Source organism: Betta splendens, chromosome 9 (assembly GCF_900634795.4).
Source record: "Betta splendens chromosome 9, fBetSpl5.4, whole genome shotgun sequence".
Taxonomy (NCBI): domain Eukaryota; kingdom Metazoa; phylum Chordata; class Actinopteri; order Anabantiformes; family Osphronemidae; genus Betta; species Betta splendens.
In genome coordinates this window covers 509164-531951 of record NC_040889.2, presented here as the reverse complement: position 1 = coordinate 531951, position 22788 = coordinate 509164, and the positions used below count along the sequence as shown (strand labels likewise).

Here is a 22788-nt window from a genome sequence, read left to right as displayed (position 1 = left end):
CCGTTGGACTCTGGGTGGTAGCCTGAGGACAAACTGACCTCTGCTCCTACCAACGAGCAGAACTCCCGCCAAAAACGGGAGACAAACTGGGGCCCTCGATCGGAGACAATGTCTTTAGTGAACCCCTGTAATCTGAAGACATTCTCCAGCATCACCTGTGCGGTCTGTTTAGCCGAAGGTAACTTGTGAAGTGAGATGAAATGCACAAATCTCGAGAACCGGTCTACCACCGTCATGACCACAGTCTTCCCTTGTGAGGGTGGCAGACCGGTTACAAAGTCTAAGGCCACGTGCGACCATGGTTGACACGGAACAGGCAGAGGATGTAGCAACCCTGCTGGGGGTTGGTGAGAAGCCTTACCCATAGCGCAGGTAGGACAGGCGGCGACGTACTCCCGCACGTCCTGCTTCATAGACGGCCACCAGAATCTCTCACCCACTCTGAAGGAGGTTTGTGGGGCTCCCGGATGGCCACTGACAGGAGATGCGTGGGCCCACTGAATCACCTCTCCCCGGAGATCAGGTGGAACGAATAGGCGGTTCGGGGGGCAAGCCGGTGGGACGGGAAGGTCCCGTGCTGCTTCCCTGATGTGTCGCTCCACTGGCCAGGAGACCGCACCCACCAGGAACTCTGCCGGCAGGATGGTCTCGGGCTCTGTGGTCTCCTCCGGGGAGTCGTGGAGTCTGGATAGCACGTCGGGCTTGGTGTTCTTGGATCCTGGTCTATAAGACAAATGAAAATTAAACCTAATAACGAACAGAGCCCACCGGGCCTGGCGGGAGTTCAGTCGTCGAGCCGACTTCAGGTACTCCAGGTTCTTATGATCCGTGTATACGAGGAATGGCTGTTCCGCCCCCTCCAGCCAACGTCTCCACTCCTCTAGAGCTGCTTTGACCGCTAGTAGCTCCCGGTCACCAATGCTGTAGTGAAGTTAGTGTGTGCAGTGGTGCCGCGATGTTGCTGAATTGCCTTATGAACTTGCGGTAGAAGTTAGCGAACCCCAGAAACCGTTGGACATCCCTGCGGCACTGGGGAACTGGCCATTCTTCCACCGCCCGAGTCTTGGCCCTATGACACAATGAACCCAAGTAATGATACAGTCTCCACATGAAACTCACATTTCTCTGCTTTTACAAACAACCTGTGTTCTAGCAGTCTCTTGAGCACCTGACGAACATGTGAGATGTGCTACTCCTTATCTACAGAGTACAGTACCGGTCAGAATCAGTCGAGAACACAGAACAGGGTCGAAGACGAGGTAAGCTGAATAACTGATTGCTGGAAAGTGATGACATGCGTACGACGATCTGGCGGATAACTGAGGTAACAGGTGGCAGTTAAATGTCCTGGTAAGTAATGACAAATGAAACACAGGTGCGTGTACTGAAAACCGGAAGTAAAGTTAGCGTGAACAGAATGATACTAGAAACCGGAACTACAGCGCTAAAACAGGAAGTAGACCTAGTGTCCTGACAAATGCTGTGGACTGAGCTGGTTTCAAAGTGAACTGTGTGGTCAAACCCACAGTAAAAATTTAACAAGACTGTTTTCAATATCATTTTCATTAGTAAACACCATTTTAACATGAGCATATCTCTGATCTTAAATCTGCTCCTGCTTTTTTCAGTTTCAGCCCATTGTTTTGCTAATGTTCATGTGTGATTTATTTTGCAGCATCTACTGTTACTACTAAAATACTCTACACTTCATCAAATTGACAAAGGAGAAAAATATAAAATTATGCTTAATCAAATAAATAACAATGCTAATGCAGTGAAAGTAAACAATAAGTAAACAATGTAGAGAAGCTGCTTACTAAGACAGAGGAAAAACTAATGAGGAAGCAACTTTACTGACACAAAGAAAAAAGAAAAAAGAAATAAAATGCTCCTGATTAAAATGTATCTTATTGTGAAAATCTGCTCCTGTTTGCACCTGTTTCAGTTGCAACCCCACCTCATTCAAGGAACTAACTCAGCTTGTCAGGTGTGGAATGTCATTGCTTGAACCAGTGGTAAGTTTACTTTTATTCTTTAAATGAGCTGAACCAATAAAGTCACAGTTTATTGTCTATATTAATATATGTTTGCCTTTGTTTCTAGGAACTGTGTCTGTGATCAAAACAGTTATGTTTTTTTCTGCAATTGTGGACAAAAGTATTAGATACGACACAAAGCTACTTATAGCATCATTAGATATTACACTACCGATTCATTTATTTATATTTTTTTGGATTTTAAAGAATAAATACAAATGAATAAGTAAACTTAGAAAAACAAGCTTTAGTTCATTAATATCTCAACATGATTTTAACTCAGCACAACAGTAAAATAATAAGTCATGTTTTTACAAATTTTTTTGTTAGCTGGTGTTAATGGTCAGATACTTTTTGTACATGTACATGTTTTGTGTTTATTTTCTTGCACGAATAATGACTGTTTGTTCAATCTCTGACGCAGCCTACTAAAAAAAGCACACATAACCTGTTATACCGGTTTTTACAAGTATAACAGGTATAAACTCATGAAAACAGGTTTGAAACTGGAGAAGGAGAGAGAAAGATTGGGATCATAACAATTTTCACAGCCTTGTCAGAGAAGACAAGTGATTTGAAAATGGTATTAGGGAAGCTTTGCGTGTGCAGATAAATGCCCATTTGTTAAAGAGTGAAACTTACTGAGCTGGACAACCTGTAGATACTGTGTAGAGATATTTCCTCAGTAAAGATACCTTCATTGTGAATGCATAGGTGTCAGTGCCACTTCAGCTACAGCAGCTGCTTAATGAAATGGAAGTTGAAAACCAGACCAAAACCCAAAACCTTTACAGGATGCCTTCCTGATGACTTAATCAGCATGTATTGTTCAGTGTGGGTGGGTTTTTAATAGATTTCTATTTCTAAACTGCCGTAGTTCCCTCTTATAACTGCACAGTCCAAGTAGGCTAATCTGTTCTGTGTCTTCTCTTGTGAATCTGATATTGTTGATAAATGCACTTATGTGGTCTGTGAAAGCCTGCACCTCTTATTTTTTGATCTCTACCCAGGTATTTTGAATCTATATCTGTTTTGAACCCAAATGAAACACATCAACTACCCAGAGTCAAAATTTAAACTTAAAAGAAACAAAATCCTGGATTTCCCAAAACTTCAAATAAAACCGAGGTTCTAATAACACTTTTGTATCAGATACAGTAGTTACAGTACCTTGGATGATATAACATTAGCTTCAGATTCTACTGTGAGGCATAATGGTGTCTTCTTTGATGATGTTCTTCAGAACCGTGTACTTTTATCTTAGAAATTTAGCTAAAACTAGAAGCATCCTCTCTCAAAGTGAGGCAGAGAAACTAATTCATGCATTTGTTACCTCTAGGCTGGACTACTGTAACTCCTTATTCATAGGATGTCCTAACAGCTCCTAAAAAAAACCTACAGCTAATTTAAAAGGCTGCAGCCAGAGATCTGAAGGGATTTAGAAAGACAGAACATTTTCTCCTACATTAGCTTCTCTGAACTGGCTGCCTGTAAGAAATGTGATTCGCCTAATGACCATAGTGACCTAACTATCTTGTCTGTCTGCATTTCTAAGTGCCTTTGTGTAAGTGGCGTGCCTGTGCCGGCATGCCAGAGCATGGCAGACACACTTCCCCTACCCTCCCCTTTGATATCTCATGTGACTCAGCGACTCGGGCCAGCAAACAAACAAGCAGGAGGACACAGACAACTCAAAAAGGAAACAACGACAACCTGTACAATCTGCAAAAGGCTGTTAAAGACAGTGGCAACACCACCCATTTATACTATATATTTATATTTACTGTTGAACATTGTCTGGGCTTCATTATATTAATAATACAATTCAAAACACATGAAAATTATTTATATTTGATAATGCTAATTGTCAAAAGTAAAGTAAAGTAAGTATTGGTATCAATATCAGCGATAGTCCAGTATTTACTTGGTATTGGATTGAAACAAAAGCTTACCGTATTGCCTACCACTAGTGCTATGATGTTTTCTAAATCCTGTCTGAAAATTTTCATACAGGTTATTCGCACTCAGGTGGTCAGATAGCTGTCTAGCTAAGATTTTTTTAAGAATTTTAGAGATAAAGGGTAAATTTGAAATGGGCCTATAGTTGGCAAGTTCTGCAAGGTCCAGAGTAGATTTTTTCAATAAAAATTTGACCACAGCCACCTTAAGGGTCTTTGGTACATAACCTATTAGTAATGAATGGTTGACTTGATTTAATATGGATGAGCTAACTAAAGGTAGAACCCCAATCTAGTTGGGATTGGGCTTTAAAAAAGTTTTGAAAGTGGACGACTTGAAAGATTCAGTTATTGATGTAAACCTCATGATTTATGTAATAGTGATAATTTTATTAGTAAAGTAGTTCATAAAGTCATTGCTGCTGAAATTTAAGGTGATAGTAGGCTCAACACAGCTATGACTCTTAGTCAGCTTGGCTACAGTTAAAAATAAAATAAACCTGGGGGGTCGTTTTCGTTTTCTTCATTTAAGGAGGAATAAAATGTTTTCCAAGCAGCACAAAGTGCTTTTTTGTATATTAGGCTGTTCTTCCATGCAATGCAGTTTACATTTATTTTGTAGGAACCCTACTGCCTTTCTAGTTGTCGGGTCCTGTGTTTTAGGCTCAGATCCACACAGCTAACGTCCTATGATTTACTGGCTTCTTCTGTAGAGGAGTATTGTGTAAAGAAACGTGACATAATAACATTGTGCACTATTGAAATGATGTTGAAAAAACTTGAAGAAGATAGCTGCCTCCTATATGTATAGCTATATATGCTAGAGAGAAAAACCCAAATTAAACCCCTGCTAAAATGAGTTTAGTCTGAACATGAGCTCAGGTGTATAATGTGGGACACATGAGTAGGGATTTACTAAAAGAACTATGCGGTAGAAGAAGATACCAGATGAAGTAGTAAGTAGTAAAATAAAGGAATGGTGTAATGCTAACTGAGGTAGCAGGTTTTATTCAACATAAGAAGTTTCATTTATGCTACAGTACCTGTGTTAAAATTGGACAAACAAACAAAATTGGGACATTTCAACTTGAAAGACAACATAATGAATTAAACACCAATAGCTAGATATTATTTAAGTAAATACATGTTCCACAAATAGTCAACTAATAATCATTTGACATCTCTGGTTGGTGGCATCTCTTACTATGGAAAATAAACAGTTTAAAAATTGAAGTGTGAAGAGTGTTTTGTTGCTGCTAGTCTTTTTAAGTGTGAAGATTTGTGTGGGACAGATCGTCCGCGGTTCCTGAAATAAATAAAGCAAGTAGTGGCAATTTCTTCTACCTCCCACTGACTACATTTAGCTGACAATGATATGAACCAGGTAGGAAGAAAAAAACAGTGGATGAGCAGCTGATGATAATGAAGAAGGATTTGAGTTGATGTGCAGATGAATGTTTTTTGTTTCTTCTCCACATGAAGGTGGAAAGTGTGAATCCAGCAGCATGAATCAGTGTGAGGACAGAGAGGAGGAAGCCCCTCCCTCTGAAATCAGAAGAATAGAGACAAAGAACAACGCTCAGAGGTGAGATGAGGATTTAACTCTAAGTTACAAACACATCACCAATGTACAGTTATTGGTCATTTAGGAAGAAAAGTGAATGTGTGCAATTCAACTAAGTTATTTTTCTGTCAGGTCCAATCAGAGACAAGAATCTGCCGGGCCTGAACCTGGATCTGGACCCAGCTGTGTGTCCTTCAAGAGCACCCGGTCAATTGACCGTCCAATTTATTTCAAAGACCAACCTGTATCAGAGTCACAGTGAGTTGTTCTCAAACTTTCTATGATTATAAATAGTTGTGTTGTTTCCATTTAAAGATCTCTTTCACTGATTTATGTTTGTAAGTGTTACAAACACTTATCATTGATTAAATCTTCATCCAGCCAAACACTAAAACTCTGATCCTGTAGAGGGTCTCATGTGCTGCTCCTCTTCTAATGAAGTACTGACTTGCATGCAGACAACAAAGGAAGCAGCCGATCAACACAAATGTTCAACTCTGATCAAATATGTTTATTGACATCTCTACATGAAGGATTTAGCCAAATGTCTTTACCTTGTGTTTGTTTTTGTGTGACCTCATTCTTCATGCTTTCTTGACAGAGTGGACCAGCAGAGCTCAGAGGTTCCGAGTGCTCCGTCTGTCCAGCAGCACCAAACAGACCTGGACTCCATATTTACGGTCTGTACATGTACACGTACTACTGTGTATCTCTTGCGTTCAATCATCTCCATGCTGCACTTTTTAGACCAGTGGGTTGTCAGTGTGTTCAGCATGGATCTGATGTTTGGCTCCATGGTCTTGGTTGGATCAGGTTATTCATATAGTTTCTGTTCTAGCTGCTGGAGGAAAACATTGTCACGTTTGTGAAGAAGGAGCTGAAGAAAATCCAAAAGGCTCTGAGACCAGATTACCCAGAATGCTTAAAGAGTCAGAGAGAGGATGAGGAGGTGTTGGATGGTGAGGATGAAGAGCAGAGGAGGATCAGCAGAAATGCATTTCTGAAGATCACAGTTAACTTCCTGAAGAGGATGAAGCAGGAGGAGCTGGTTGACTGTCTGCAGAGCAGTAAGAAGATTTATCTTAACATTTAATATTAGAGACACAATCACACATTTACTGATGTCTTGGAGGTTAAATTTGTTGAATGGGAACCAATAATCATTGTTTGTTTGTTCAGGGTTTTCTGCTCTAGTTTGTCAGCATCAACTTAAATCTCGCCTGAAGCAGAAGTTCCAGTGTGTGTTTGAAGGCATCGCTAAAGCAGGAAACCCAACCCTTCTGAACCAGATCTACACAGAGCTCTACATCACAGAGGGAGGGACTGGAGTGGTCAATGATGAACATGAGGTCAGACAGATGGAAACAGCTTCCAGGAAACTAGATAGAGCAGAAACAAGCATCAGACCAAAAGATGTCTTTAAAAGCTCAGCTGGAACAGATGGAGCCCTCAGAACAGTGATGACAAAGGGAGTGGCTGGCATTGGGAAAACAGTCCTAACACAGAAGTTCACTCTGGACTGGGCTGAAGACAAAGCCAACCAAGACATACACTTCACATTTCCATTCACCTTCAGAGAGCTAAATGTGCTGAAAGAGAAAAAGTTCAGTTTTTTGGAACTTGTTCATCAATTCTTCGCTGAAACCAAAGCAGCGGGAATCTGCAGCTTTGAACAGTTCCAGGTTGTTTTCATCTTGGATGGTCTAGATGAGTGTCGACTTCCTCTAGACTTCAACAACACTAAAACCCTGACTGATGTCACAGAGTCCACCTCAGTGGATGTGCTGCTGACAAACCTCATCAGGGGGAACCTGCTTCCCTCTGCTCGCCTCTGGATCACCACACGACCTGCAGCAGCCAATCAGATCCCTCCTGGGTGTGTTGCCATGGTGACAGAGGTCAAAGGGTTCACAGACCCACAGAAGGACGAGTACTTCAGAAAGAGATTCACAGACGAGCAGCAGGCCACAACAATCATCTCCCACATCAAGATGTCACGAGGCCTCCACATCATGTGCCACATCCCAGTCTTCTGTTGGATCACTGCTACGGTTCTGGAGGATCTGCTGGAAACCAGAGAGGGAGGAGAGCTGCCAAAGACCCTGACTGAGATGTACATCCACTTCCTGGTTGTTCAGAGCAAAGTGAAGAACATCAAGTATGATGGAGGAGCTGAGACAGATCCACACTGGAGTCCAGAGAGCAGGGAAATGATTGAGTGTCTGGGAAAAGTAGCTTTTGAGCAGCTGCAGAAAGGAAACCTGATCTTCTATGAGTCAGACCTGACCGAGTGTGGCATCGATGTCAAAGCAGCCTCAATTTACTCAGGAGTGTTCACACAGATCTTTAGAGAGGAGAGAGGACTGTACCAGGACAAGGTGTTCTGCTTCATCCATCTGAGTGTTCAGGAGTTTCTGGCTGCTCTTCACGTCCATCTGACCTTCATCAACTCTGGAATTAATTTGCTGTCCCAACAACAATCAACATTATCGTTTAAACTATTTAGAAAGAAGAAACATGAACCTACATGGTTCTACCGTGATGCTGTGGACAAGGCCTTACAGAGTTCAAGTGGACACCTTGACCTATTCCTTTGTTTCCTCCTGGGTCTTTCACTGCAGACTAATCAGACTCTCTTACAAGGTCTGATGACACAGACAGGTAGTAGCTTAAGAATCAATGAGGAAACAGTTAAGTACATAAAACAGAAGATCTCAGAGTGTTCATCTGCAGAGAAAAGCATCAACCTGTTCCACTGTCTGAGTGAACTGAATGATTGTTCTCTAGTGGAGCAGATCCAACAGAACCTGAGATCAGGACGTCTCTCCACTGATGAACTATCTCCTGCTCAGTGGTCAGCTCTGGTTTTCATCTTACTGTCTTCAGACAAAAACCTTGATGTGTTTGACCTGAAAAAATTCTCTGCTTCAGAGGAGGCTCTTCTGAGGCTGCTGCCTGTGGTTAAAGCCTCAAACACAGCACTGTAAGTATATGAACATATGAAGGTTATATTTGTTTATGTTATATTTATTAATTCTGTTCTATGTTTAATTAAGAGAGAAATATTTTTGACCAAAATAGACTGAGTGTGAGTGACCTGTCAGAGAGGAGTTGTGCACCTCTGTCCTCAGTTCTCAGCTCACAGTCCTCCAGTCTGAGAGAACTGGACCTGAGTAACAACAACCTGCAGGATTCAGGAGTGAAGCTACTGTCTGCTGGACTGAAGAGTCCTGATTGTCGACTGGAGACTCTCGGGTCAGGATTAATGAAACTAAACATCATCTAAGAAATGTGCAGAACAATCACACTGACATTGTCTGTAAAGTTCTTTATTGAGCTCAAACTATGGAACTAAACAGGCAGTAAGTGTAAACTGGGGAGGATCAATAACTCTTCACATTTTTGCATATACTCTTTAATCACATTAATTGAGATGAAAAATGATTTAAACTTCCCCATCTTTGTTTTACTGGTTGTTCACCAGGTTTGTCAGTAACTGAGTCCAGTTCCCAGACTCTCATGTCACATTGCTGATGATCACATCACATTTCAAGCAGGAAGCTACAAAACAGTTCTTAGTGTTTCCCTCCACTGTAGATGACCAAATCTGCCTCTAATTCAAACTATAGTATATAAGGGTGATTTAACATTGTGTGTGTTCAGGCTGTCAGGCTGTATGGTCTCAGAGGAAGGTTGTGTCTCTCTGGCCTCAGCTCTGAGCTCTAACCCCTCCCATCTGAGAGAGCTGGACCTGAGCTACAATCATCCAGGAGTCTCAGGAGTGGAGTTGCTGTCTGCTGGAGTCAAGGATCCACACTGGAGACTGGACACTCTCAGGTATGGACACAACTACACAGTGTCTGATGGATGACCAAATAGGGATGTGAAGCTTTATGAACTTAGAGCCCAACCTTGGAGTGTGTGATAATAAACACATTCAGATTTTGCTTCCTGTGGTGTCATACTAGGTTGGTTGTGACAGAGTGAGACTGAAAGCAGATGTCTGACACCAAAACTGATGAAGTGAATAGAGAAGTCAAAGCTTTTCTCCTCGTCACCTCCTGCTTTGTAGATTCTTAGACTCCTCAGTTGTTACTGAATGTCCATCCCTACATACAAACCTTCATCTGAACACAATCCTACAACAATGTGTGTATGAGACCCATGTAATGTCCATGTCTGTATGTCTCTGACCCCCTCCTTTCAGGGTGGAGCCTGGTGGAGTCCAATGGTTGACACCAGGTCTGAGCAAGTGTAAGTGTGTTTTTCCTGAGAACAGCAAAGTTCAACCATCTTCAAACTGTCATGAGTCATCATCAAACTGATGATAGATCAATAACTGCAGCTGGGTTGTGTCTTGTTATCAGATTTTTGTCAACTCACCATCGACACAAACACAGTGACCAAACAACTACAACTATCTGACAACAACAAGACGGTGACACGTGTGAAGGAGTATCCGTTATATCCTGATCATCCAGACAGATTTGACTACTGGTTTCAGCTGCTGTGTAGTAATGGTTTGACTGGTCGCTGTTACTGGGAGTTTGAGTGGAGAGGAGGCGTTGAAATATCAGTGAGTTATAGAGGAATCGGAAGGAAAGGAAACAGTAAGGACTGTTGGTTTGGTTATAATAAATTATCTTGGACTCTGATCTGCAGTGATGCCGGTTACTCTGTCAGACACAATAACATAGAAACATCCATGTCTTCTTCCTCTGTGTCTGACAGAGTATCAGTGTATGTGGACTGTCCTGCTGGTTCTCTATCCTTCTACAGAGTCTCCTCTGACAAACTGATCCACCTTCACACCTTCAACACCACATTTACTGAACCTCTTTATCCTGGGTTTGGGTTTTATGGGCCTGGTTCCTCAGTGTCTCTGTGTGATGTGTCGTAGTGAGAGTTTGATCCTGTCAGAGAAACGTTGTCACTGTTGAACATAGTTCAGTCTCTTCATGTCTGTCTTTGTTCAGATTCATGTATTTAACCAGTTTCTTTCTGAACCAGTTCTAAATATTTCTTTCTGAACTTCTTCCGGCTCCGTCCTTTAAAGATGGAGGCTCTGATTATTCCAGGATCAAATGTTGATGACTTGTTGTGAAGTTGTTTTCCAGTGAATATCCCTATGTTTCAATTCAAAAAGTGACAAACTGATATCAGAGAAGAATCACTGAGATGAATTAGTGAGTAGCTTCCAGATGTTCATAGATGATTGTTGAATAAAAATTGTTCATTGAATGTTTCAGTATATGACCAACTTTAACTGTACATCCAAAAATCTTATGGGTTATGCAATAAACTACCTAATTCAAGCTGATGGAACACCTTAGTTTCACAACATTATACATAAGGATTGTGAAAAAATTAAGTTAAGTTTTAAGTGAAACAAAAAGAAATTACCTCTATTTTAGATACAATCATTTGAACTATCAATGCCAGTAAACATGAACAGCTGTTGTGAAACATACCGTACATATGTGACTGCAGAGAAAAAGTCAATTATATCAAATTTAGAAACACTACTTACAGTTAATCTATGAAATACGTACATCTTCACATTAAAGAAGTAGACAATAGATTAACACTTAGTGAGGAGAAGAGACTAATAATAAACCGCAGGTAGCAAATTCTCCCATTTGTCTTTCACACACCCTCACGCCCTGTTGGGCTTCTCTCTTGGGAAAGGAACATAGTATGTATAATAATGTGAAATAATATAATTAAATCCCACCACGTCTCAGAGTATTTCTAAAATCTTCTTAAATCATTTCAGAACCATGTTCTGACCCAGTTTCCACCTGCTCTTCAGGTCATCCTGCTTTGGTGTAAGTGTCTATCAGTCTGACTGAATGAGTGACTCCCAGCTGGGCTCAGCTGTTCCTACTTCTCTCTCACTCTGAAGATCCTCGTCACATTCATCCATGCGCTGAAGCTATTGCTGCTTTTCCATGTTGATTTATCTGTTGGGGGGGATTTTTTCCTGGAAGGCTCCCTCACGTTGCTTCTCCTTCTGATGGACACAAACTCTCTTTTCTTATTCCATCTATTTCCCTGTGTCCTGAATCCTCCTTTGGTTCCAGTTTGACCTCTGAGGCCTGTTTTTTCTCCTAAAATGTTTCTATGTTAATCACTAATATTTTCCCTAAGGCTTCTTTTACAGGTGTAAGGGTGAATTACATATTTACATATCTACCCATCTCATATGTATTTGCTCATAATAACGTTCTTATAGTTTTTCTCAAATGCTAACACACAAAGCCAATCCCCTAAACCAAATGACCAGTCATCTAAACACATTTACTAAGTCTAGCCATCATTTTCCAATATAAACACATTTGACATAAAGACCCAATTCACAAAACACAATCCTCTGTTCTCATAAATCTAAACACATTGTCCTTGCTAAAACACAAGTTGCAAAAGAACTCTGCTCATATTCTCAAATGAAAGCTCATGTGATGCAAAATGCTTGTCACAGTCAGCAATATTTAAACACAATGAACACACCTGCTGTCATTCATTTCACACAACGACTCACAATCGAAGACACTTGTTACTATTGCTGTGACTACATGTATAAAAGCAGGTTCAGAGTGCACAATTTGCTGAAGATTTCAAACAAACACAATGGATAGAGGCAGAGTCAGGGGAAGAGGAATTTGAGTCAGAGGAGGGAGAAGAGCTGGTCATGGAAGAACAGTTGCAGGCCAACGAGGAAGAGGAGGAGGCCAACAAGGGAGAGGAGTAGGTCCAGGAGGGAGAGCAGAAAAACTTCGCACCGTCATTGTCCATGGCATGACAATGGCTAAAGCAGGACTGAAAGTCCATCCAAACCTGAGTAGGTTCACTGTGGCCACCATTATCAGGGCATTCAGACAACACAACAGGTATTGTTACAGCTATTGCTTACTCTGTCACAATACAGTTTTACAAGCCTGTGAAAGTAGTCTATTGGTTTCCAATCTGTTGTTACTGTATTGTGAAACATGTCAATTGACAACATATGTTTCTTTCTTTAGAGTTGAAAGAATGCCACATAGAGGTGGGAGGGTTGCCATATTTACAGCGGCACAAGAAACCCTCATTGTGGATATGGTTCGTGAGAACAACCTCATTAAACTCCGGGAGATCAGAGACAAAGTCATTGCCGATAATGTCAACTTTGACAGAATTGATGATGTCAGCTTGGCCACAATAGACCACGTTCTCCGGCGCCAAAAGATGCGGATGAAACAGGTCTATAGGGTTCCCTATGAGCGCAACTCTGACTTACGTTACAAGTATGTGCAGGTAAGTATACACCCATGTTTACAGTACAGTTAGTAGACATACTGTGTTGCTCAGTGGCCTACATTACTTCTGTTGGGGGACCTCATCTGTATAATCTGTTATTAACAGAATTATTATTAAGGTCCCACATGCTCAAACAAAGGAGGCACTGTGGCCTGGATGTAATGTCTTCATCCTGATAGTAGTGAGTGAGAACAAAGAGATTTCAAATCTCAGCGCCAAAACCAGGCACGAGGCTGGGGACCCATACCTGGCTCCCCCGCTGACATCCAACTCCCGCTGACACAAGCGACAAACGGAGGAAGAACTTGGGCGTCAGGCATCCTGATTGGACCAAACAATAGGAGAGGCATAACCAAAAACACGGTTATAAAAGCCGCCGTGACCGAAGACTCGCCCCTTGTTCTTTTCGACCCCTCTGCACGCCTGGAGCCTCCACCGCAGCCAGCAGCTGAACCAACGGGGACGTCGTCACAGAACGGGCCTGATCACCCATCTACTTCCAGCCACACGGCAGGAAACCGCCAGCTTGACCGCCTCACTCGCCGCCGCATCAGCTGATCGCGACGGGATCACCGCGACGCACACCTGGACTGGACCGCAACAGCACAAGCACGCACGCACACAACGCCGGGTCGTTTCACCAGGATTAAGCAGTAAGGCAGAGGCATTCTTAAGTCTGAGCAGAGTAGAACTCTTAGGGGATCAGTAATTGTTTTATTGTTGTGTTGTTTTATTTTCTGGAACCCGCGATCTGATCACTGTGCATTTCCGCGATCACGTGACTGTAACGCTGTTATAGATCTACGCGAATCTAAGAGGTGCACATTGAAGTGTTGTAACCTGTGATTTTTTGCTAGCTTAAGTGCTTTATAGTGGTACTGTGTGGTGCGCCGTTTCTGCTGCGACCACGCCAAGCACATGTTTCAACCACTGCCACTTCCGCGATCACGTGACTATATCGCCGGATGTAGCCCCACGTGTTTGTGTGACCACAAGCCTTATCCACGCTAGTCCCACTTCACACTCCTTTACACGCTTCTTTCCCTGTGAGCGCCAGACACGCGCGCTCCATTCAAAGAGCTCACCGGCGCAGCTGTGCCACCTCACCACGCCCCTAAAGGGGGGGGGGGCGCACTCCCTCCTCCTTTCTCTCTCTCTCTCTCTGACACACACACACACACACACACACACACACACACACACACACACCTCTTATCCCATGTAACGCGCATACACATACAGTACAACCAGACGAACACACCATAAGATTAAATTGTGATTTGCTGAGTTATTCAAGATAGTGTTGACACTAGAGTTAATATTAATTGTTTAATAAAGTGTTCATAATTTAATTGGTCGTTGTTTGTGATTATTTGTATATGGTTTTACAGCACTAGTGAATTGAGTCGGCTATGGTACGGAGTTTACCCTTCAACTAACTTACAGTAAATATAATTGAGACTGTATTGGCTATTCCAAATTGGTTATTGGTCCCTGGAAACAGGGTGGTGCCCCGTAATTGAAGTAATTATTAATTCAATTAATAATTATTAAAGCAATAATAGTAGTGTTTCACTTGCCAAACTATAGACTTTGTCATATAGTTATATATATTTAAGCTAATAACCAAAATTTGTGAATCTAAATTATAAACATAATTGGTATCTCCACTCAAGAGCTATAAATACAATTATTATAATTTGTGCTCCTTGCATATTCCCAACATAATTGGTGCAAACCTGTGAGGTTAATCAAACTCAGCCCTTTCTGAGACTTGGTGGTGTTGCTAATTCATTTGGCACTACCACCACCCTTGCAATGCCCCAACACTTCTGGACAATACTATGCTACCTTGACTGTTGTTCTGAACACCCGTGCACTTTCACATTTTCATATAGGATATTACAGTTGGACGCGGTGGCCAGACCTCATGAGTACCTCTTCCTGAAAGAGGCTGGCTTCGATCTGCAGAAACAAAGGCAAACATCATAGGTACCATCATTGGCCAAAGAGCCATCACTGAGGTTCCTAGCCAATGGGGGGTTAATATTACTCTTTGTGCAGCCATGGGTTCAGTACATCACATTTATGTGATCATTTGGGATAATGTTCGCTTCCACAGAACGAACCAAGTCAGAGAGTGGTTCACCACCAACAGTAACTGTCTGCCACCCTACTCCCCTTTCCTGAAGAGGAATTCTTCTCATCGTGGACATGGAAAGTTTATAACAAACAACCATACACTAGAGAGAACGTCCTAAGGGTAATGGAGCTGGCCTGTGATGACATCCCAGTGGAGGCCTTCCAAGGATGGATTCGCCATTCCAGGGTGTTTTTCCTGTGGTGCCTGGCAAGAGACAATATAGCCAATATAACAATATATATTGTGTTTACATTTTTGAAAGCTTCAAGCTGCTCTTTTGGTGTGAAGGTTTGAGTTTTGAAGTGAGAAGGTGTGGTTGTGTTTATGTAGCTTTACAAAAGGGTATTGTGTTTAGACATTGGGAAACATGCAGGGGACGTTTGTAAAATATGTTTTAGCATTTGAGAAAAACTGTAATAAGCTGTTAAAAGAGGAAGAAACATGTGTTTAGCGACAAAGGGTTGAGGGTGAGTGTGGTGGCCTCTGTGCCTACAGTTCTTTACCTTCAAGTCGAAGTAACTGTTTGGCTTGTAAAGTGTGGCGCCAGGTTTGTAGCCATGTTAGATTAAGGACAACCTGACATAAGCAACAGAAGCTGGCGCGTTAGGGATGGTATGGATTGTGTGGCTGGTGTTGTGTATTTTCGTGGCTTCAACCATGGCAGAGATTTCACATGGACGCAACTTTAAAGTTTAAATCAACAGCATACAGATTTATTATATATGGTAAATTAAAACAATCAGAGAATGATTACAATAGAGTAATAGCAAGAGAGACAGAGACCGAATTCACCTGCTTGTTCCTCTGCAGAGAGAACTGAGAGATCGGAAAAGGTCAGCTGTGTGCTACCAGTGGACCCTCTGTATGGGGTGCCAAATGTAAAAGGAGAACCTATAACTAGTTTTCTCACATTTAACTAAATGACACATGTTTTCTCACATTTAGTTAAATGTGCAAAAGTCTAAATGTAAATGTTAAATGTAAATGTTAAATGTAAATGTTAAATGTTTGCCGAGTGTAAAACTGAATATTCATGAATGGGCAAGTAGACTCTACCCCTACCCTCAAACAAATGTTTCCTTAAGAACAGCTCGGATACATCAGACTCTGCGAACCCAGTTAAAGCAAACTCTTTAACCCCAGTAACTGAGGACACACATGAACCCATACTCTCTGTATTTCTCCCATAAGCAATGATCAAATTTACTACAAACTTTCCCCCTCAATGGACAGATAAATGTCCACTAAAGTTAAAGCCAATTAAACTGCTACGTCTATTCAGCTGGCTGCTAAATGATCATCGGACAACTAGTTTTAGCAAGTTTAAACTCCTTACCCTCCTATTGTTTTATCCTTAGTGTCACGATCTGGGTTTTGTTTCTTGTTGTTTCCTTGTTTTATTTTGGTTCCAGGTTCCATTTCCGGTTTTATTTTGGTAGCACTCCCGGTTTCTGTTTCTGTTCCTGCTTTACTTCCTGTTTACCCGTTGTCACAGCTGTTTCCCTGTCAGTACCGGTCTTCATTACACACACCTGTTTAGTATCAGTAATCTAGTCACGTTGTATTTAACCACCACCAGTGTCCTCAGTTCCCCGCCAGATCGTCGTTTGTGTTTCCTGAGTATCCCGAGTTCCCTGAGTTTCCTCGTTCTAGTGTTTCGTGTCCGTGACCCTCGGTTGTACCGCCATCTGTAAGCGAACCTGGACTAACTACTTACCGTGAGTTTTGCCTTATCCCTGCCTGTACTTTTGCCGTGACCTCCTGTGTACGAACCCTGCCTGTCTACTGGACCTGAGATCGCTTGCTCCCCGTCTGTGTTTAAGTCCGAGATCTTTTGTGTATGACCTGGACCGCCTTACTCTGCTTATTGCAATAAACCCGTGTTTAATCATTATCCTGCCTCGGTGCTGTGCATGTGGGTCCTTTATCTGCCGATCCGTGACACTTAGCATGGTGACAGCAGTGATTAACTATGCAATTTTAACCACACGCTTTTTCTCATACCCAAATTAGTTTAGAGGACTGCCATTTCAGGTGAATCCGGTCCCCCCGCCTTAAAACAACACAAATACTTTGAAGGACTTCCTGTTTTACCTAAGTTGTCATGTTCTGGTTTTTGTTTCCTGTTTTATTTTAAAAGGACTTCCGTTTCTGGTCACGTCTTGTTAGTTCTCGCTTCAAGTCCCAGTCCTAATTACGCACACCTGTCTCATATCAGTCATTACTCACCTGTGTACAGTCGTAGCACTTCTGTCGTGTATTCTCTTTTCTTCAATCACGGCAGAGATTTCTCATGAACACAACTTTGAAGTTTAAATCAATAGCATACAGGTTTATTATATGACAAATTAAAACAATCAGATAATGATTACAAAAGAGTAATAGCAAGAGAGGCAGAGACCGAATTCACCTGCTTGTTCCTCTGCAGAGAGAACTGAGAGGTCGGAAAAGGTCAGCTGTGTGCTACCAGCGGACCCTCTGCGAAGCGCTCTGAAAACCCCAGCCTGTGAAGGCCTGCTTTTAACCACCACCTAAAATCTTTCCACATGTCCAAATAAGGACGGGTAGATGTTTTCCTCGGCTACTCGGAAAGTCCTGGCGCTGGGCCGTGTTACCTGTCCAGCTCCCGGATGCATCTGGCCCACCATCAACCTCCCAGTTCCTTTCCCAGGTCGGCGTGACATTTTGAATATTTCCTTAGGAACAGCTCAACAGATTCTGCGAACACAGATTCTGCGAACCCAGTTTAAGCAAACTCTTTAACCCCAGTCACTGAGGACACACAAACCCAGTTTAAGCAAACTCTTTAACCCCAGTCACTGAGGACACACAAACCCAGTTTAAGCAAACTCTTTAACCCCAGTCACTGAACGACACACGAACCCATCTACTCTCTGTACTTCTCTCATAAGCAATGATCAATTTTACTACAAACTTCCCCCTCAATGGACAGATAAATGTCCATTAAAGCTAAAGCCAATTAACCAAATTAACCCTATTAGTAAACCTATGCAATTTAAACCACCTGTTTTACCTCGCGCCCAAATTAGTTTAGAGGACTGCCTTTTCAGGTGAATCCGGTCCCCCACCTTAAAACAACACAAAAACATACATCATGTGGTACAACCTTTTGCTACATTGTGTCAGATTAATTCAGATACATAGTGGCAAACAATACTACACACAACAGAATACATTTGTTATTTTTCTGGTTACAAGAACATTAACGCAGTACATGAACAATGTGAATACATGAACAATGTGGATAGTCTGTGGCACTTTACAGAACAGAAGTGTGCCTTTAACTGTGTGTGGAGTATATGTGTATAGATAGATGTGGTGCATATCAGGCCGTCTCCCGTCTTCCTCTCTGTCCTCACGCTGATGGGGTGGCACCGTCCTCATCCGCCTCTTCGTCCTACCCGTCCTCGGGACCGATATGGATCCAGTCAGGAACTGGAAAGAGGTCACCTCCCTCACTACCTATGCTACTCTGACTGCTCTTCACTCTCTGTTTGATTACTGCCATCTGCATCGTCCGCTCTCAAGCACGGAATGCAACAACAGAAGATGAGTCCTAGGACAACTACTCCTACAGTAATCATTACCCCCAATTTAATCAGCCCTTGTTTCAAGCCCCCAGCCATATTTTCCAGCCAGTTTGTCCAGCTCAAATCCGACCCAGTGCCAGCCGCCTCTTTTACCTCAACTCTGAGCGCTCTGAGTCTCTTCATTGCTTCAGTGAAGGCTCCGCTGTGTGTCCTGGAATATAAGTACAACACACATCACCTATGAGAGCACACACTCCTCCCTTCTCTGCTAAGATCCAGTCTAGCGCTTGCCTATTCTGCCACGCTACTGCACTTGTTGCACCCACCTGTTCTCCCAGAGCCCCTAACGCATCGTCTGTGTAATTAATGAATCTCTGCAACGAAAAATAAATGTAGTTCACCCACTCTGTATTACGGTTCGTCGTAATCCAAGGTAAGATAGATTCGAATCCTGAGGCAATCTCGTTCCTAGCTTTGAACTCGTTTGGGATCCCCCGGGGTTGTCCAATGGCATCGATGTAAACTCTGGGATCTGGTTGATAACTTCGCTTATTTCTGCTGCTGACATTCTTGTCTTGTACTTCTCCCTTAAATGTAATTATCTCTTGTGCCAATTGCACCCGAGCACACCTGCCAGCCCATCCCACAGGTAGGACTGCGTAGAGGTGCTGACCTCCACACCACCAGAAATGGTCAGCTAGCGCGATGCTTTGATCTAAATAGGGGCATCCTGCAACAAGTATTGGTCTCAGCATTCCTGATACTAGAACAGCTGGCTTCAGGTGCGGCTTTGTGCAGTTAAGGGTCGTGCCATCTATGGCTGCAGATCTTGCGCTTGATTTTACCTAAGGGCACCATACCCATGCGCTCAATACATTCTAAACGACCAATTGGAATTAAAGGGGCATTATTTGGCATACCTAATAGCGCGCTCTTCTGTCCTATTCTGACATTTAAGTCTTCACAGCGCTGAACGTTGGTCTTCCCGTGGGCGTAAAAATCAACTGATGCCTGGGAAGAGGGTGAACCTAAATACAGTAAACACTCTGCTTCACACCAGGGTCTGGGACTTTGAGTGTATGCCCGCAATCTCTTTTCACAATCCTGCCAGCTGAAAATCGTATTTAGCACAAAAAACCTATCAGGCTTGGCTTTAGTACAGATGTAACAATCAGTCTTCCCATTAGCCAACCCCGCAAACTGAACCAATCTGTACCAGCTATTCTGCAGACACACATCCACTAGAATATTCTCACCCTGTTCCTCGTCTTCCTCCTCATCTTGTTCTGACAAAAATCCTTGTAATTTTGTGATCAACCCATCAGTCCATCCTGACACAGCTTGCTGCATCCATCCTGACAGGCCTGAGCCACTGTTCGGCCTTGAAGCCCCCGCTGAAGCAACAACAAGCTCTTTGGTCGCTGATCCGGCCGGCCGCTGAGTCTGAACCTCATCCTCATCCTCTACAATGTTTCCTGGTGGGGGCTGTAGGGCTGCAACCTCACGGTGTGCACTCCCTCCTTTATTCTTAGACCAGATGACTCTAGGACCCTCAGGTTTCCCTAGCCGAAAACCTACTCTAATGTCCCATACTTTTCCTGACTCTGTCTCTCCCTCTCTTACTCTGATGGAACACCTGTCTTTCCCCCAGGAAGTAGGGAACTCATACATGCGCTGGCCCATCCACTCTATCCCACACAACCGCTCCTGGGACTCCTGATCTACAGACACATAAATGGTCATTGTGTCTGCAGTCGAGTCCCACTCTATGATTGACATCTGGGCACTCCAGGTGGTCCACACCCCATAACTCCACCCAGGGCCATTAGAGGTCCACACATTAACCCTAGGCCATTCTTTCCCTACAGGCCCTCTACGTCTGCCTACGTTACTCTTGGCCCCTACTGACCCGTTTGCATCTCTCCTAAGTCTTAACTGTTCCCCTGCTTCGGAGGACACGGGTGGTCTGAGGCATTGCTGCACCACCCCAAGTGTCCCCACCAGCAGCAGGAGGACCAGGATCACTGTCTTTTTCTTCTCCGGACCACTCATCCTCCTCTTTTTTAGTCACTGACCCTGTTTCCCCCTCTGGTGCTTTAACACAGTGGTTTAAATGATACCAGGTAGGGGAGCCTTCAACTTGTACTGCTCTTGATGTTGCTCGGACCACCGTATAGGGACCTTCTCGTCGGGCGTGGTCCCACTTTCTCCTGAACACCTTGACGTACACCAGGTCACCTGGCTTCACTTTAGGCTCCGGATCGTCCTGCGTCTCCTTTGCCTGTAACGAAATAACACGGGAGGAAATACTCCTGTGGATATTAGTCATTTGTTTCACATAAGATTTCATGTCGTTTGTCAAAATGTCCAGCGATGGACCTTTTACGGCTCGATAGGCTGGCACAGGCATTGGTCGACCAAGCAAAGCCTCATGCGGTGTTAGTTTTAGTGTTCGGTGAGCACTTGCTCTGCAAGCCATGAGAGCAAGCGGTAAAGCGTCTATCCAGTTCAGACCGGTAGACATACAGATCTTCAGCAGTTTGTTTTTCAGAATCCCATTGCACCTCTCAACGTCCGACTGTGAGGTGGGACAGTAAACACTGCCATACCTCTGCTTTATTCCTAGTTTCTGCAAAACACATTTCACGGTTTTGTCTACAAATTCATTTCCGTTACCTGAACTGATTTTTAAAGGAATGCCAAATCTTGGAATAACGTCTCGACACAAAAATTTTGCTACTTTGTCAGCTGTTTTGTGTTTTGAAGGTGTGGCCTCCACCCATTGGCTAAATCGATCAATTACAACCAGGAGGTAGCGTTTACCTTGCACTGGCCGTATCATATCGACAAAGTCTAAGGTTAGATGTTTGAACGGACCATCAGGAATTGGCAGGTGTCGAAGGTGAAAAAAACAAAAATGTTTTCTCGTAGTCTGGGAGAGCCAAAGCCGGAGCCTGCTGCAGCAACATTTTAACAGTCTCAAATGCCATGTGACCCTCTGGGGTCCATGAGAGCGGTGCTCGCAAATTGCCCGCTCCCTTAGCTTTTACCATGTCTCTTAAAGGCTGCACAACTGTGGAATAACCATCAATACACTCAGCGCTGTACCCGGTCAGCCCTAAAAATGTCAACATCTCTCGGACTGTGGTCTGTTTGGGTGCTTGGGACACAGCTTTCAGTTGATCAGGAGACACAGCTCTGGTCCCCTCTGCAATCACTCTCCCCAAATACTCCACACGATCCCTACAGTACTGCAGCTTCTTTAGTGATGCTTTATGACCTCTCTCGGCTAACAGGGTTAATAGAGTGACATAGTCTTCATGGCATGTTTCCAAATCAGGGGCGCAGAGGATTATGTCATCAACGTACTGGATGACAGTGCTTTTTAGTTTTTCAGCCAAATCATCCATATCTTCCTTTAAAACTTTGTTAAATAGATGTGGACTGTGTTTGAACCCTTGTGGCAATCTAGTGTATGTGTAGGATCGTCCCCTATATGTGAATGCAAAAAGATGTCTGCTGTATTCACTCACTGGCACACTGAAAAATGCTGAACACAAATCCACCACTGTAAACCACTTTGCATCAGGTGGAACATTGGACAATAACGTATGTGGATTATGTGGTATTGTGGACTACTTCATTTAAGGCTCTAAGGTCATGCACTAGCCTAAACCTTTCCTTGTCCGCTTTTTTAATTGGGAATATAGGTGTGTTACTGCTAGGATGCGGCTCCTCCACAAGCACACCCGCATCCAACAGACCTTGAATGGTTGGCTGAATTCCAGCCTCTGCTTCAGGCTGAAGCGGATATTGTGATTTCCATGGAGGCCTACAACCAGGTTTTAGGTGCACCTTCACCGGCTGTGCAGACTTGATTAAGCCTACATCAGTGTTGTGTTTAGACCAGAGTTTTTCTGGTACTCGCTCCACCATTTCCTTCTGTAAATCAGAATGTTGATGACAGAGCACAGTCTGACAAGGAAGGCTGATGACTTGTGGGGAAGCCCAACCCTCAGCTGAAATAGCTATTTTTAGAAACAACTCATCCTCACTCACCCAAATGTTTTTGTTCTCTGTAGGTCTAAACTTTGCTTGTTTAGATTGTACAATCATTTGGCCTAAATGTTTTGGCTCATACTCTGGATTCACTAAAAGTGTCACGTGGGGCATGCTATTTTTTATTTTGAACTCTTGATCTAAATAATCTCCTTTCTTTACCGTCATCGCAGCTCCCTGC

At 43.1% G+C, this 22788-nt stretch overlaps 2 protein-coding genes across 3 annotated transcripts in view; one reads left to right on the top strand and one right to left on the bottom strand.

Annotated features, from left to right (window-relative positions):
• Window positions 1-22788, bottom strand: part of LOC129604569 (uncharacterized) — a 239458-nt gene that overhangs the window by 123854 nt on the left and 92816 nt on the right. The gene's annotated exons all lie outside the window — the stretch shown is intronic.
• On the top strand, window positions 1679-10799 carry LOC114861870 (protein NLRC3-like). 2 transcript variants are annotated; one of them, XM_055511481.1, is made up of 10 exons: window positions 1681-2015; window positions 5477-5579; window positions 5691-5816; window positions 6160-6238; window positions 6397-6625; window positions 6738-8541; window positions 8640-8813; window positions 9222-9395; window positions 9766-9812; window positions 9926-10799. In XM_055511481.1, the coding sequence occupies exons 2-10, from the start codon at window positions 5500-5502 to the stop codon at window positions 10456-10458; spliced, it is 3246 nt and encodes a 1081-aa protein (XP_055367456.1). In that variant the 5' UTR covers window positions 1681-2015; window positions 5477-5499; the 3' UTR covers window positions 10459-10799. The 2 variants fall into 2 exon arrangements, with proteins under 2 accessions (XP_055367457.1, XP_055367456.1); XM_055511482.1 differs by lacking the exon at window positions 8640-8813 and having other exon boundaries at window positions 1679-2015.